The 18481-nt window shown below is 37.9% G+C and overlaps 1 protein-coding gene across 1 annotated transcript in view; it reads right to left on the bottom strand.

Moving 5' to 3' along the window:
* Positions 1 to 15174, bottom strand: part of LOC140245014 (uncharacterized) — a 218922-nt gene extending 203748 nt beyond the window's left edge. Inside the window, exons 1-3 of the mRNA XM_072324607.1 lie at positions 15082 to 15174; positions 6809 to 6994; positions 4190 to 4375 (exon numbers count right to left, since the gene is read on the bottom strand). Of these exons, the coding sequence (XP_072180708.1) occupies positions 4190 to 4375; positions 6809 to 6994; positions 15082 to 15174 (465 nt within the window). The remainder of the gene's footprint in view (positions 1 to 4189; positions 4376 to 6808; positions 6995 to 15081) is intronic.
* Positions 15175 to 18481: the final 3307 nt, after the last annotated feature.

Here is an 18481-nt window from a genome sequence, read left to right as displayed (position 1 = left end):
ACTGTAACGTATACAAACGTATATGACATGTCACGGCGTTACAGTGCAAAGTTTTTCGTTACTTTGTTGTTTTTGTTAATCTGTTATGATTTCAATAATTTTCTGTTTTATCTGAAAGTGTTAAACTGTGATGTCAAACATTCATCATGAATCATCATTTCATTCTACCTAATGGAGAAACACTATGAGCTGAAAGTAAGACAACAGGATTCTCCATAGGTTTTCTACACACATTTCAGAGGTCACGGTGTTACAGTCACGGTGTTACGGTGCACTTATATAAAATCTATGTCATAGTTTTCCTGTCAATTGATTCTTTAATCAAATTTTACTTCATTATTGTCATTGAGTCTCTAGTGCATCCAATGAACACATCCACTTATCAAAATGTTCATTAACTTCACAGAGTTTTGTCAGTAAACAAAGTGCACAAAAATCCATGTCCATTTTGCGTCACGGTGTTACAGTGGTAATTAATCTTGCATAACTCATTTACCACAGCAGTTTTTCTTCCTTTCTTTTGTTTTCAAAATTGCTTATGACAATATGCATAGATACACAATAAAAAAATTTTCTCAAGTGTTACATTTTGATTATTATTTACATTTGATGAGTGAAATTATACTCAAAAGTGTCACGGTGTTATCGTGGAATTGCCCTGATCAAGAAAAAAGATACTTTTCTAAGATTTCCTTTAACCATAGAACTAAAGTCAGAGGTATACAGCTGTATAGTGAAACATTGTTCAAAAAGTCCGGAGACGACAAAAGATTGTGATTCAGCTTGATTCCTGGTTGGCATTTTGAATAATAAGCAGGATGTGCGCACTGTACTCAGAACATCGGAACGGCAAAAGGAGTCGCTGCAATGTTGCGCAATGTGATGTAGGTTGTACACATTTGCTATCAAAGCTAGATCATTGATTTTGCAGTGTTGCTTTATATACTAGTCTATATTAAAATGCCTTGCATTGCCAATAATAAGACTTGACCTTGGCTATTTCCTCACTTTTCCATCTATATGAAACAAACACACTCACAACCACAAACAATTAGGGGATGCTCTCCCGCTTGGTCACTTTGACACCCCCTCGCTGGTCATACCTCCCCCAATCATGAACATAAACCGACACCCTTGACTACCAGTGGCGGATCCAGGGGGCGCACCGGGCGCCCCCTCCCTCCAAAGCGAAAAATATATATATATAATTATGTAGCTACAAACGACAGTTTTTTTACTGTAAAATGTCAACATTTTCAAGCTCGCTCGCTTCGCTCGCTCGCATTTAACCATTATATGCCATTCTCCTGATGTTACTGCCAGTAATTGCCAGCAGTTGCGTCCGGTGCGCCCCCCCCCCCTGAATTTCCAAAGCGAAAAATATAGCTACAAACGGCAGTTTTGCGACTGTAAAATGTCAAAATTTTCAAGCTCGCTCGCTTCGCTCGCTAGCATTTCATGCCGTCAATCCCTCGTTTGAGGCGAGACCACAACTTCCACGAAGAAAGTGGGGTGCTATACCTCGTTAAAGATTTTTCGTTTGGGAGTTGGGAGTCGAAGTATTTGTCCATTGCAAATAAACTTTCTGCTCAGGCGTGACAAACCTGGAGGCCAAGCCAGGGTTTGATGACTCCAGCAGCTGTCGTATTACGTAAGAGCATGATAAGGATATCTGCCTGTGGCACACCATTCAAAGTGAACTCAATTTTCTCTATCCTTTCTAAAGTTTTCAATTTTATATTCTATTGAGAAATTCTATGGTCATCCATTTTACATTTCGAACGAAAAAACTTGACCCGTAAATAACGAAAATACAGGAATAAGAAGGAGTGCATTGCCAGTTTGCCAGTGCTGCTCACTGTTGGGGATAAAGTACAAGCCGTGGATCGAGCTGGGGAGGTGGGCTGCAGTACAGGCATGCTCTGTCTGCATACGCTGAATGTCTACACTCACACACACACACACACACATACACACACACGTACACACACACGCACCATGGAGCTACATAGCCCATGCCAAAACCAAAACAATCTCCTCCTCTCGCGGTGCCCCCCCCCCCCCCCGTGGCGCAGTGGCGATGACTGATGCTTAGATTAGGCCAGGGTCAAGAAACAGGTGTTTTATATCTTTGGTTTTTAAGTCATTGATTGCCAAGATATACACTGGCATTATTTACGGGGTGTAGCCTCTTCAAACGAGAGATTTGCGTCATGTAATCATTATGCCATTCTCCTGATGTTACTGCCAGCCAGCAGTTGCGCCCAGTGCTCTCCCTCCCCTTAATTTCCAAAGCGAAAAAATACAGCTACAAACGGCAGTTTTGGGACTGTAAAATGTCAAAATTTTCCAGCTCGCTCGCAATTTAATCGTTATGCCATTCTCCTGATGTTGCTGTCAGTAACTGCCAGCAGTTGCGCCCGGTGCGCCCCCTCCCCTTAATTTCCAAAGCGAAAAAATATAGCTACAAACGGCAGTTTTGGGACTGTAAAATGTCAAAATCTTCAAGCTCACTCGCTTCGTTCGCTCGCATTAATCGTCATGCCATTCTCCTGATGTTGCTGTCATTAATTGCCAGCAATTGCGCCCGGTGCGCCCCCTCCCCTTAATTTCCAAAGCGAAAAAATATAGCTACAAACGGCAGTTTTGGGACTGTAAAATGTCAAAATTTTCAAGCTCGCTTGCTCGCTATATATCGTTATGCCGTTCTCCTGATGTTGCTGTCAATAATTGCCAGCACTTGCGCCCGGTGCGCTCCCTCCCCTTAATTTCCAAAGCGAAAATATACAGTTGTATAGCTACAAACGGCAGTTTGGGGACTGTAAAATGTCAACATTTTCAAGCTCACTCGCTTCGCTTGCTCGCATTAATCGTTATGCCATTCTCCTGATGTTGCTGTCAATAATTGCCAGCAGTTGTGCCCGGTGCGCCCCCTCCCCTTAATTTCCAAAGCGAAAATATATAGCTACAAACGGCAGTTTGGGGACTGTAAAATGTCAAAATTTGCAAGCTCGCTCGCTTCGCTCGCTTGCATTAATCGCTATGCCATTCTCCAGATGTTGCTGTCAATAATTGCCAGCAGTTGCGCCCGGTGTGCCCCCTCCCCTTAATTTCCACAGCAAAAATACAAACGGCAGTTTGGGGACTGTAAAATGTCAAAATTTTCAAGCTCGCTCGCTTCGCTCGCTCGCATTTAATCCTTATGCCATTCTCCTGATGTTACTGCCAGCAATTGCCAGCAGTTGCGCCAGGTGCTCCCCCTCCCCCATGCAATTCTGATGTTGCTGCCATGAGGTGCCCCCAATGTCTTGACCAACGGTACGCCACTGGACCAATGTATACGAAAATGGCACGTGTGACTACAGTAGTCTTGAATCCGACTTGAAACATGTACGCACATTTAGTGTATGTATTGCGTATGTGTGTGTGTGCGTGACCACTAAACTTAGGTACCTTACATTACAGCAAATAACTGGATATTGACAAAAGAAGACTCACTTATAAATTCCTCATGTTTTACGTGGACCTTGGACTAATAGATAAATAAACTTGAAGTATTATCCACTCGTACTCGTTCATAGTCCGTAATTACAAACAAGTTATACACTACATACCAGTCTTCACCCACCTTCGTAGATATATTTGATATATTTCACATCTTTTTATTTAAAAAAAAATGAAATACATGCAACGCTTTATTCAGGAGGTAGGTGTGACTGTCAATTACCAAGCTCCAAATTAAGATGATCCACGGGAAAGAATAGAAATCAATGTGCAACCGACTGAATGAATACTTTGCGAAATACACAGGAGACAACATATCGCAGATCCTGATGTAGATTAGAATAAATTGTCATGTTACAGCTCTCTCGAGCTTTAAATCGAACTCATGCACAATAATGCAAGCAACAGACGTTTGCGTATTAATACAGCACAAATGGATTATCAAGCTAGCGATGCACACAATTTGAAATGCTTACACACAGAAGGCAATGTGCAAAAGAATAACTACAGTACGTTGTACGAAGAAAGAAAATTTTTCGTCAAAAGTGAGAACTCATTACTTGTATCTTTCATTCACAAGTCTTTTTACAGGTGGCCAGAAGACTCAATTATCAACAATGAAATGATACGAACACTCAAGAATATTCTCGACAAATTTGAATAACGTAAGGTTTGATGCACATACCTGACATGATGACGCTAAGGCAGCGGCTGTTGAGAGGAATTCTTCGTTCAAGTACACGACGCCCTCTATCTTAAAGTGCAAAAGACGTGGCATGGTACATATCCATCGGGCAAAGTTTCCTCCAATCGAAGTCACATTGTGACCATCTGCAGACAAAGAGTACCAATCCATGTCCAGATCTTGAATCTGTATTGGAAATGAAACAAGAATAAGCACTTCAACAACAAATAAACAAAACGTCCAGTAAATCTCAGAAGAATTATGTGATTAAAATAAAAATTCATGACCACGTAAATGTAAGAACAGCATAATGTGTATAATTGACCAATGTATACGAAAGTGGGACGTGTGACTACAGTAGTCTTGAATCCGACTTGAAACATGTACGCACATTTAGTGTATCTATTGTTTATGTGTATGTGTATGTGTGTGCGTGACAGTTAAACTTAGGTACCTTACATTTAAGCAAATAACTGGATATTGACACAAGGCAATCGCCAAATTGTGTCTCGCCCATTCGCGTACAAGGAATTAATATTTTTTATAACTCCCAGAAGTTAATTGACCTGCTTAGGACCTTTGACCTTGTGGTGACCTTCAACACCCTATGGGACATTTACCATCCAAGTTTGGTCACAAACGGAAAAAGGGATCAAAAGTAATGAGCCATAATCGAAACGCGCCATAAAAACTTAACATTGAGCCATAAAAATTTGTTGACCCCTTTCTGTGACCTTTGACCTTGTGATGACCTTTAACTTCCCAAGGGACATCTACCGTCCAAGTTTGGTCACAAACGGACATAGGGATCAAAAGTTATGAGCCACAATCAAAACGCTCTCTAAAAATATAACATTGGGCCCTAAAAGTTTGTTGACCCCTGTCTGTGACCTTTGACCTTGTGAAGACCTTCACCTCCCCAAGGGACATCTTCCATCCAAGTTTGGTCACAAACGGACAAAGGGATCAAAAGTTATGAGCCATAAACGAAATGCGCCCTAAAAACTTAACATTGGGCCCTAAAAGTTCGTTGACCCCCGTCTGTAACCTTTGACCTTGTGGTTATCTTCAACTTCCCAAGAGACATCTACCATCACCCAAGTTTGATTGCCATTGTAGCAACATGTGCTGAGTTACGTGTGATAAGAGAGTCTTGCAAGTAAACTTTAACGTATGACCTCAAATGACCTTTGACCTTATCATGTGACCTCTTACGGCACCATAACATGAAGGTACCCCCAGTGCATCCATCACCCAAGTTTGATTGCCACTGTAGCAACATGTGTCGAGTTACGTGTGATAAGAGAGTCTTGCAAGTAAACTTTAACGTATGACCTCAAATGACCTTTGACCTTATCATGTGACCTCTTACGGCACCATAACATGAAGGTACCCCCAGTGCATCCATCACCCAAGTTTGATTGCCATTGTAGCAACATGTGTCGAGTTACGTGTGATAAGAGAGTCTTGCAAGTAAACTTTAACGTATGACCTCAAATGACATTTGACCTTATCCTGTGACCTCCAATGGCACCATAACATGAAGGTACCCCCAGTGCATCTATGACCCAAGTTAGGTTGTAATCCAAGCAACTTATGTAAAGTTATTTGTCAAAAAAGAGTCTTGCAGGTAAACTTTAACATAGAAAAGAGAGTCTTGCACATACATGTACTCTTTAATTTATGACCTCAAATGACCTTTGACATCATCACATGACCTGCGACAACACCATAACATGAAGATACCCCTAGTGCTTCTATCACCCAAGTGTGGCTGCCATGGCTGTAACAGTTGCCAAGTTATGCATCATAAGAGAGTCTTGCAGGTAAACTTTAACATTTGTGACGGACGACGGACGGACGACGGATGGACGACGGACGGACGCCATTTGGATCCCTTAGTCTCGCCTTCACCTCCGGTGGGCAAGACAAAAAGAAGACTCACTTAAGAATTCCTCATGTTTTACTTGTTTACCTTGGACTAATAGATAATTAAATTTGAAATATAATCCTCTGGTACTCGTTCATAGTCCGTAATTACAAACAAGTTATACACTACAGTCGAGTCTTGATGCACTATCGTTGACATATTTGATAAATTTCACATCTTGTTCTTCAAAAAGAATGAAATATACGCAGCGTTTTATTCAGGAGGTGAGTGTGACTTTCAATTATCAACCTCCAATTGAAGATGATTAACGGGAAAGAATAGAAATCAACGTGTAACCGACTGAATGAATATTTTGTGAAATACACAGGAGACATGTCGCAGATCCTGATGTAGATTAGAATAAATCGTTACTGTTACATTTGTCTCGAGCTTTAAATCAAACTCATGCACAATAATGTAAGCAACAGACGTTTGTGTATTTAATACAGCACAAATGGACAATAGATTGGAAATGCTTACATACAGAAGGTAATGTGCAAAAGAATAACTACAGTACGTTGTACGAAGAAAGAAAATTTTGCGTCAAAAGTGAGAACTCATTACTTGTATCTTTCATTCACAGGTCTTTTTACAGGTGGCCAGAAGACTCAATTATCAACGATGAAATGATACGAACACTCAAGAATATTCTTGACAAATTTGAATAACATAAGGTTTGATGCACATACCTGACATGATGACGCTAAGGCAGCGGCTGTTGAGAAGAAATCTTCGTCCAAGTACATGACGCCATTTACTTTGAAGTGCGAAAGGCGTGGCATGGTACATATCCATCGGGCAAAGTTTCCTCTAATCGAAGTCACATTGTGACCATTTGCAGACATAAAGTACCAAGTTATGCATAGACCTTGAATCTGTATTGGAAATGGAACAAGAATAAGCACTTCAACAACAAATAAACAAAACGTCCAGTAAATCTCAAAGGAATTATGTGATTAAAATAAAAAATCATGACCACGTAAATGTAAGAACGGCATGTGTATAATTGACCAATGTATACGAAAGTGGTACGTGTGACTACAGTAGTCTTGAATCCGACTTGAAACATGTACGCACATTTAGTGTATCTATTGTGTATGTGTATGTGTGTGTGTGTGTGCGTGACCTTTAAACTTAGGGACTTTACATTAAAGCAAATAAGTGGATATTGACAAAAGAAGACTCACTTGTAAATTCCTCATGTTTTACTTGTTTACCTTGGTCTAATAGATAATTTACTTGAAATATTATCCACTCGTACTCGTTCATAGTCCGTAATTACAAACAAGTTATACACTACAGTCAAGTCTTGACGCACTATCGTTGACATCTTTGATATATTTCACATCTTGTTATCAAAAAAAAAATGAAATACATGCAACATTTTATTCAGGAGGTGAGCGTGTGACTTTCAATTATCAACCTCCAATTTAAGATGATTAACGGGAAAGAATAGAAATCAACGTGTAACCGACTGAATGAATTCTTTATGAAATACACAGGAGACAACATGTCGCAGATCCTGATGTAGATTTCAAGTTCAAGTTGATTTTATTTCACTTCCAACAAACAAATAAGAAATACAAAGAAACACTCATATATACAGACGTCATGAAATCAGTACCACAATGCGATGAACAGAATAACATTGTAAGAAAAACAGGTAAATTATCAACAGAGATACAAATATCTGTTACGTCACTGTGGTAAATGCATAAACGATATTGCTGGAAATGGAGGGGACTGCTAAAAAGCAGAGCTTGTAGAATGCAGTCCCCTCATAAAGAAAAAAAATGCAAAAAAACAACAACAACAACAAATTTCCCTAAGCGGTAGCAAAAAACAAAACAAAACAAAAACAAAAACAAAAACAAACTAGAAATGTCGCTTTGGCGACTGGTATGCCTCCGCCATAATGCATGATTTTCCCAATAGGTCTAGATAGTACATGTGGACAATGTGTGATTACATTTTCACAAAATTGGCAAAATATTGAAATGACAAGTTTGTCACAAATGTGTTGAATGTTCACCTTCCTTGACCTAGGTTTAATTGGATGAATAGGAGAGCATGTATCTAGGTATTTAAGGACTTTAACTCGACTTTGACCCATTCATACATTTAGGCATTGAGTAATTTTCAAGGTACAGGTGTGGAGAAAAAGTGCAATTTCTGAATTGAATAGTAAATTGTTACCATTTTCATCTGGCCCTTGACCCTAAAATTCATAAGATAATCACTTTCAGGTAGAACATGCATAATATGTACTAAGTTTCAAGATATAACTTGAGCCACTTCCGAGATATGGAGTAAAAAGTTAGTTCAGCAGTTTCACTTGATCTTTGACCTTTTGACCTTTGAGGCAAAAAAAAAGAAGAAGAAAAAAACTTTCCAGAGAATTTCTATTAGGTTACACATGTATGCATACACCAAGTGTAAAAAAAAAAATAACCCTGCTGGCATTGCATGATAGGAGGGAAATAGTAAAATTTTGAAGTGTTGCACTTGACCTTTGACCCCTGACCTTTGACCCCATGAACCCTACATTCTCTAGATAATCACTTCCAGTCAGTATATGTATATACTATGTTCCATGAAGATACCTTGAACAATTTTCCAAGGTATGGAGAAAAAAAAGAAGTTTTAATATTTTTACTTGACCTTTTGACCTTTGACCTTTGACCTCATGACCCAAACTTTCACCAGAGAATCTTAATTGGGTAATACATGTATACACTAAGTTTCAAGAAAATATCTTCAGGCATTCAATAGATATGGTGGAAATAATGAAATTTTATGTATTTGACCCTGACCTTTTGACCTTTGACCTTTGACTTCATGACCCAAACTTTCACCAGAGAGTCTTAATTGGGTAATACATGTATACACTAAGTTTCAAGAAAATATCTTCAGGCATTCAATAGATATGGTGGAAATAGTGAAATTTTATGTATTTGACCTTGACCTTTTGACCTTTGACCTTGAGCATGTGCACCCAAAAGTTGATAGGCACAACTTTAGCCCCTATACACATACATGCCAAGTTTCATTAGGATACCTCAACAGGTTTTGATAGTTACCTTGTCCACAAAATTCATTACGGACGGACGGACGGACGGACAACCCGAAAACATAATGCCTCTGGCACCACTTCGTGGCGGAGGCATTAAAAACAGACAAGAGTAATACACAGATACACGCACACTTACGGACGCACATTAACAAACACATGGCGGCTCTCTTGTAAGGGAAAAATTGAGGAGGATAGAAAGATATAGTAGTGAAGAAGGTAGTAAGTCCGAGGTGGATGGGGGGGGGGAGGAGGGGAGAGGAGAGGAAAATGGTGGGTCATATCCAGGGCACTGGAGGCACAGAAGCACGGGCTCGCTGATGAAGAAAGAGTAGTGAGAATAACGAAGCAACAACAACTTTGAAAATCAAAAGTAAAAAAAGAAAAATGAATTATGCTGCGTACGAAGTTTTTAGATAATTCTTTAACTTTAAAGAAAATGTATGAAAACTTAAAGCTTCTTTTATATTATTATCCAGAGAATTCCAGAATTTTGGTCCAGAAAAGGAAAATAAAGATTTTGCAAAAACCGTTCTATAGTCAAAGGCAAATGATATTCATGGGATTGACGGGTTGGATATGCATGAACAGTTTCATTCTTTAAAAACATGGAATCAAACACAAGGGGGAGAGAATGGTTGGTGAGTTTATACATGAATTGTCCTAATTGCAAACGATAAAGATCATGAATTTTCAAAATATTATTTTCGTGGAATAAATTATTAGTATGACTTCTCCACGATTCGTGAGAAATGATACGAAGAGCTTTTTTCTGTAATAATAATATTCTTTCTGTATAAGTAGAAAAGGTGTTTCCCCATGCGAGTATCCCATAATTTAAGTAAGGTAGTATCAAAGTAGAATACAACATAAAAAGTACATTTTTGGGAAGATAAAATTTAACTTTGTTTATAACACCTATATTCCTTGAAATAACACGACATACAGTATCAATATGCGAACCCCAGGTAAGTTTATTGTCCAGGATCAAACCTAAGAATTTGATGGAGGAAACTTCTTCTATGACCGTGTCTTCCAGGAAAATATTTCTCGGTAAATTTTCCAGCGAATTACTGAACAACATGCATTTATTTTTTTGCAAATTTATTGATAATTTGTTCGCTCTTATCCACTGAAATAACTTCATTAATTCACTATTTAAATTATCAATTAATCGATCAGAATCAGAATCAGATAAAAACACATTGGTATCATCCGCAAATAATAAGAAAGAGAGGATGTTTGAAGAATTTGACAGATCATTCACATAGAGAATAAATAAAAGGGGACCTCTAGAGTAAGCTTCCTTGAGGAACACCACAGTTAACATTTTGTGTAGTCGATGCATGTCCGTTGATAAATACAAACTATTTTCAATTAGTAAGGTAACTCCTGAACCACTCCAAGGCCTTTCCTCTGTGATAATTTGTGAAGTAGTATGCTGTGGTCTATGGTGTCAAAGGCCTTGGAGAGGTCCAGGAAGACTCCAATAGTATGATGAAATGTGTCTATTGCTTTTGAAACCCTATCAAGGAAGGTAAGGATTGCATGAGATGTGCAATGCTTTTGCCGAAATCCAAATTGATAATCAGAAATAATTTCGAGGGTGTCTAAGAACTTCAAAAGCCTGGTGTAAACAACCTTTTCTAATATTTTCGAAACAGAGGTTAGCAGGGTATTGGTCTATAATTGGAGACATTTTCCCTTTCCCCTTTTTTATGGACGGGAATTACTTTGGAGACTTTCATAGCCTCAGGGACAACGCCATTACTTATAGACAGATTAAATACATATACAAGTGGATCAACAATATAATCAATAATACTTTTCAAAAGGACATTATCAATGCCGTCATATCCAGAGCTTTTTTTATTTTTCAGATTCTGAACTATATCTAATAATTCATTTCTATGCAAAGGCACGAAAAACAATGAGCTTGGATTGGGGACTTCTAAATAATCTTGAAAATTCAGATGACTATGTGGGATATTTTGGGCAAGATTACTTCCTATTTGTGAAAAATACTGGTTGAAAATATCAACTATTGAGGAAACATCATCAACAAATACATCACCATGTTTGATTGATGTAATACGGGGTTTATCCTTATTTTTGTTGATAGCCATATTGATAACTTTCCAAGTATTTTGAACATCATGTTTAAACAAACTTATTTGAGTAGTGAAATATTTCCGTTTCTCATAACGTAATATTTGAGTGAGGACGTTTTTATATGAAGTGTATTTATCATGAGATTGCTGGGTACGTTTAATTTTGTCGGCATAATACAAATTATTCTTTCGATTGATTGATCGCAGGAAGGACTTAGATACCCATGGAAGTCTAGGGGATCTTTTATAATTTCTGGATTTCTTTTTAACAACAGGAACATGCTTATCCATAACCGAAATTAAAGTACTCATAAACAAGTCATAAGCCTCATTTGTATTTTCGGTATTATACAAAAGACCAATCCACATTACCGAGGTCATTTTGCAACCTCTCTATATTTCCAGGTGTCACCTTCCGGAAAGTTGACACCGGATCGTTTATGGTGATTTTTTTCTGAAGGGGAATGTGAGTGAAAATAGGGTAATGATCTGATAAATCTGAAAGGATGATACCGGAGACCGGTAAGGGGTTAATATTACAAAATATATTATCAATAAGAGTTGCCGAGTGATTGGTTACTCGAGTTGGTTTGGTTATAAGGGGTAAAAAAGATGTGGACATCATAATATCAAGAAAAGATTGAGCAGTATTCATTGTTTGAAACTTAGATAAATCTATATTGAAATCTCCCATAATATAACAGTCTTTATTATGAAATATTGGATTATGGAATAGAAATTGCAAATAATCCAAAAAATCTTGAGTGTTAGAATTAGGAGGTCTATACATTATAAATACAAGTATATTTTTGGCATGGGCGACCTTAATTTCAACACATAATGATTCAACGATTCCGTTCATACAAATTAAATCTTTTTGTATAACGTAATCAATTAAGGTTTTGTTTAACGTATAAACCAACACCTCCGCCAATTCTATCGCGTCTACTATTCTCTATAAAATCATAGCCTGGAAGAGAATATGCGGAAGCAGAATCCTGAGTAATCCATGTTTCAGTAAGACCTATTATAGAAAAAGATATGTCATGAGTAATATCCAAAAAACAGCAGAATTTATCAAAATTCTTGTTCAAACTCCTTATGTTCAAATCGAAATCATAAACAGCAGGATACTCATCATTTTGGGAGTCATTAACTGTGTATGATACTGGATCTTGATGAAACATTTCAAGTCGTCGTTATTTAGTGAACTGAAAGCGAAGTTTTCAATTCGCATCATCTAAAATATAAAGGATGAGTGGCAAGACCGAACTCGAGTCTCAGCGAGAACCATGCAGAGTGTGTTCGAGTGCACAGTAAGGCAATGACCCAAGGAACAGAAGAAAAGGGATAACGGAAGAATGCGAGCAACGCTGCAAAAAGAATGGAATAGTAGAAGGGGGAGAGAGAAGCAGGAGAAGACAAGGTGCAAGGGTTACAAGAGAGCAGAGTACCGACGATAAACAAGGACAACACAAAGACAAGAAAAAAATACAGCTTGTTACACATAATTCATAGCTCATATTCATGAGTAGTGAACAACATGCAAAAAAGAGAGCCCTTCCCACCCCATCAAGGTTTGCCGAACCCAAACTATAAATTCAATAAAAATCAAATTATTCGCCAACTCAGAGTTGAAACAAGAATTCTCCTAACAAAGGAGAAGGGACGAATTAAACCAATCCTCGAAAAAGCAACAAGGTAGCAGTCAAACATCCATTATATTATAATATAATAGAATCTGGAAGCACCTCATCTTAAATGAAACAAGGCTTGCAGTTTGGTTACCCTAATTTCGAAAGGAAAATGAAAGTAAAACCGAATTCGTGGCGTGCCATTGCATCTTAAACAAAAGCATTAAGTCAATGCAATTCAAAGTCAATTTGTTAAGAGTAAAGAGAGAAAATAAGTAACACCCGGTATAAAGACATGACACCTTTCCAATTGAACTCGGGATTACAATACGCAACACTGCTACTTCCAATCTCCGAGATTCGTATTACGATATACGTGACATCGTTACACTACATTCGCAATTCACTGAACTGACAGGCGATGTCACGCCACCTTTTCAGAGGATGAACAGAGAAAAAAAAAACCCTATCTCATGTCACAAGTAATCGTCACGAAGATCATGGTCATAACAAGGTGCGAGAGAACCATTCAGATTGTCAGCTATTTCTTAATGAAAAGGAAGAGAGGGTGAACGAGAGAAAGAAAGCACGAACATAGCACGCTACATTGTGAATGTCGTCTTGATTAAAAGGCAACGAAATGAACAAACAGAGGTATTTGGGTTATTATGCATGACACATTGCTGGGCAAACACGAAAATAAGGTCCTTTAAGTGTTATTGACCCATCAAAATAATAGAGCTGTAGATCATCTGTCGAATATATGACGTGCTTCCAAGTCGAATTAACACATTCTAACAACAATAATGCCATGCAAATCAGATACGGTGTACTGGGAGTGAAAGTAACACTTTCTGACAAAGCAAATCACCTGTTGCGTTTGTACAAATTACGACTGGTTTCAATGAAAGAGAGAGAGAAAAGAAATAAAAGAAAATAATGAAGAAAAGCGAGCAAGCAGAAGAAAGACCCAAGAAATAAGCAGGTGCAGGAGCATGCTTCATCATGTACCTCATTACTATACATGGTGTGGAAAAGTGACGCATTGCTTTACACATAAAATCATTCAAATCCAAAATGCAGAACTTTGTATGTTTAGGCTGCGTTCACATAGAAGTATTCGCTATTCGCTATTCGAGCACCGAATACACCATCACCCGCACCTTCAACTCACCATCTCATGCAGTGAGGATTTCTTCCTCCTACATCCCGGCAAATCTTATTAACAATTTCTAAACTGCATCAGAATGTCAGTCTGCATGCTTATTTTTGCTAAAGGGCAAATCCAGACCAAAATTGTCATTATTTCATAAACGAGGGACGGTATACGCTGCAAGAAAATCGAACAAGCTCGATTCCCACTTTGCTATATACTTTTCGCAGCTATTCGGTACTTTCGAATAGTGCCCTCTTATGTGAACCGGTGTGAGGAAATCCTATCGTTCGATTCAGGCTATTATTTAAAAAAAAAAATGAAATACATGCAAAGTTTTATTCAGGAGGTGAGCGTGTGACTTTCAATTATTAACTTCCAATTTAAGATGATTAATGGGAAAGTATAGAAATCAACGTATTGCCGACTGAATGAATTCTTTATGAAATACACAGGAGACAACGTATCGCAGATCCTGATGTAGATTAGAATAAATCTCTCTAGCTTTAAATCAAACTTATGCACAATAATGCAAGCAACAGATGTTTGTGCGTTTAATGCAGCACAAATCGATTATTTCATGGCTGTAATAATGCTATTGTATTATCAGAATTATTCTAAAAGTGTGTCAGATCCATTAGGTTGAAAAATTTTTCCTTCTATATGCCCGCATAATCATATTTGGATTCATTTCTTTATTACAACAAAAAGTGTTTCTGCTGATGCTGTGCTTCATGCATTGAAAGACTTAATGTTGCTGAAAGCAAGCGATACAACAGACAATTGAAAATGCTTACATACAGAAGACAATGTTCAAAAGAATAACTACAAAGAAGGACAATTTTGCGTCAAAGGTGAAAACTCATTACTTGTATCTTACATTAACAAGTCTTTTTACAGGTGGCCAGAAGACTCAATCATCAACGATGAAATGATACGAACACTCAAGAATATTCTTGACAAATTTTAATAACGTAAGGTCTGATGCACATACCTGACATGATGACGCGAAGGCAGCGACTGTTGAGAAGAATTCTTCGTTCAAGTACACGACGCCATCTATCTTAAAGTGCGAAAGGCGTGGCATGGTACATATCCATCGGGCAAAGTTTCCTCCAGTCGAAGTTACATTGTGAAGATCTGCATACAGATCTTTCCAAGTTATGTTCAGATATTGAATCTGTATTGGAAATGAAACAAGAATAAGCACTTCAACAACAAATAAACAAAACGTCCAGTAAATCTCAAAAGAATTATGTGATTAAAATAAAAAATCATGACCACGTAAATGTAAGAACAGCATAATGTATACAATTGACCAATGTATACGAAAGTGGGACGTGTGACTACAGTAGTCTTGAATCCGACTTGAAACATGTACGCATATCTAGTGTATCTATTGTGTATGTGTATGTGTATGTCTGTGTGCGTGACCGTTAAACTTAGGGACCTTACATTGAAGCAAATAACTGGATATTGACAAAAGAAGAGTCACTTATAAATACTTATGTTTTACTTGTTTACCTTGGTCTAAAAGATGATTTACTTGAAATATTATGCACTCGTACTCGTCCATTGTCCGTAATTACAAACAAGTTATACACTATCGGGACAGACCAGTCTTGACGCACTATCGTTGACATCTTTGATATATTTAGGTGATACGCTATCAGCGTATCACCTATTGTGATTGTCAAAATCTCTCTTTATTAGGTGATACGCTATCAGCGTATCACCTATTGTGATTGTCAAAATCTGTCTTTTTTCTTATTCTTCTTTCTTTCTGGCCTATTTTGTGTCGTCAATATCTCAAGAATGACATTACGGAGTAACATGACATTTTCAGTCAACATGTCTCATGACAATATCTAGCCACAATAAGGTTTTCATGACAGTAACGTATCTATGACGTCATCTAGGCGCCATTTTGTGATTTTCGGACCATGTTACATGATCGATCATAACTTCATAACTAAAGGTCCTTTCTGTATCAGTTTTTGTGGACATAAAGTTCAGGTCACGCTCTATCTTTCTTTCTCTGATGCTAATTACCTAGGACGTCATCTAGGACGCGTAAGCGCGCGTCAAACATTTAAAAGGCTCAAAACAACTTTCCAATGGGAAATCTCGAAGTTTCAGACAATCTTAAGCGTTTCAAACAATTTTGCGCGTGCGCGTCCGTCCGCGCATTTTCGCGCGCACAGCGCGTCAGTAACATGAAAATGCACATTTTTTGACTGATCTGGATTCCTGATACTTTGAGTAACAATATCCATTGATTTCTGATCGATTTTGACAAATAACAAAGCAATGCACTGTCGTCAAAGTTGAAATTTCGCGTGCGCATCTATATGCAAATATAGTGAAAAAACATGTCTTTGTTTATTTCGCCATAGCTCTTTAAAACGTCAGGTGACCCTATGTTTTTATTGCATATTACAAAAGCATATGAATTGAAAACAACGTTTCAAGTATCATTATTTCCATAATTACAATATGACGTCATCATATCGTCATCTGAAATCAAAAAAGTGGAATTAATTTTTTTAAGGTACTGTTTCTGACATTCATTTGCTCGTATCTCTGTTGTTTAAGCTCAATATTATCCCAAATTCAGATATGTTGTACTTTGAACATTTGCCTTTTAAGTCCATGTCATGCTTTTGATATTTGATGACGTCATCATACCTTAAATTGTGATTAAAGGTAAAGACGCAAAATCGGACAAGTTTACGTGTATTGTCTATGGGAGGTGATTTTTTTTAAAGCATCAATTGACTTAACAACGTTTAAGCACCTTTATCTCAGCTGATTTTGCTTCATTTCCTCTGAAACTTTAATATGTTGTAGCTGAGACAATAAGCTGCAGTAATCATGCATTTTATTCTTTGAAATCTCCTCATCAGATTGACAATTTTGCAGTTTAAAACTGAAAATGAAAATGGAATGTGGACAAAACGATTCCCCATGTATCTTTCACATACATAAGTTTACGTTCCCCATATTTTCTCGTCGAGACGTATGGCCGAGTGGTTAAAGGCGCCGTCTCAGAGACGTGAGATTGCGGGTTCGAACCCCACAAGATCACGAAACATTTTTTTTTTTTATTTCACTTTTTTTTTCAATTTTGTATTACATATTCGTCCATGTAGAAATCACGTTCGTATATAAACGCACCTATATACACACACAGACACACACACACGCCATATCCCTCTTTTTTGTGTGTTGGAGACCACATTGCTTCGACTGCAGCAACATTTTGCAGGTTGACTTTGTCAAACCGATCATAGTATGTAATGACGACGACTGAGGTGTTGTACTTTGAACAATTGTCTTTCAAGACGATGTCATTGTTTTGTAATTTGATGACGTCATTACACTGAAAATTGTGATTAAAGGCAAGGTATCAAAACCAGCCGATTATAGGTTTTATGTCTGCGGGACGTATTTTTCCCAAGTTGCCAGAAATGGCATAGTGACCTCAGTCGTTACAGGGCCGCTTCTCCGTCTAGCAATGCAATAGATGTTCACCAGGCCACGTTAGTTGAGTGGGCATTGACTTTCCCCCTGTTATATCTATACATTGTTGGGTTTTTTTTTTTGTCTTACCATTTCCGGGGATGTCCCGTGGCCGAGTGGTTACAGAAACGGTTTCGCATGCACGCTCAATATAACTTCAAGGTGCCTATATCACATTCTTTTCTTTGTCGATCACAGATGACCGTCATCTGATGACCACAAGCGTATCACCTAACTCGTCCTCAATGTGACGAGTTTTCATGTCTCGTTTCTTTTTATTCTTCTTTCTTTCTGGACAATTTTGTGTCGTCAATATCTCAACAATGACATTACGGAATGACATGAAATTTTCAGTCAACATGTCTCATAACAATATCTAGCCACAATAAGGTTTTCATGACAGTAACATATCTATGACGTCATCTAGGCGCCATTTTGTGATTTTCGGACCTTGTCACATGATCGATCATAACTTCATAAATAGATGTCATTTCTGCATCATTTTCGGTGGACATAAAGTTCAGGTCACGCTCTATCTTACTTTTTAACGCTAGTTACCCAGGTCTTCATTACGCGTCAAAATTTTAAAAGGCTCAAAACGACTTCCCAATGGGAAATCTCGAAGTTTCAGACAATTTTAAGCGTTTCAAACATTTTCTCGCGTGCGCGTCCGTCCGCGCAATTTCGCGCGCAGAGGGCGTAACCAACATGAAAACGCAATTTTTTTGACAGATTTGGATTCCTGATACTTTGAGTAACAATATCCACTGATTTTCGATCGACGTTGACCTATAACAAAGGAATGCACTGGCGTCAAAGTTGAAATTCCGCGCGCGCGTCTTTCTGCAAATATAGTGAAAAAACATGTCTTT

The sequence above is a fragment of the Diadema setosum genome, chromosome 2 (assembly GCF_964275005.1).
Source record: "Diadema setosum chromosome 2, eeDiaSeto1, whole genome shotgun sequence".
Taxonomy (NCBI): domain Eukaryota; kingdom Metazoa; phylum Echinodermata; class Echinoidea; order Diadematoida; family Diadematidae; genus Diadema; species Diadema setosum.
Note: the sequence above shows the minus strand (reverse complement) of the source record. Positions and strands in the feature narration are given on the sequence as shown.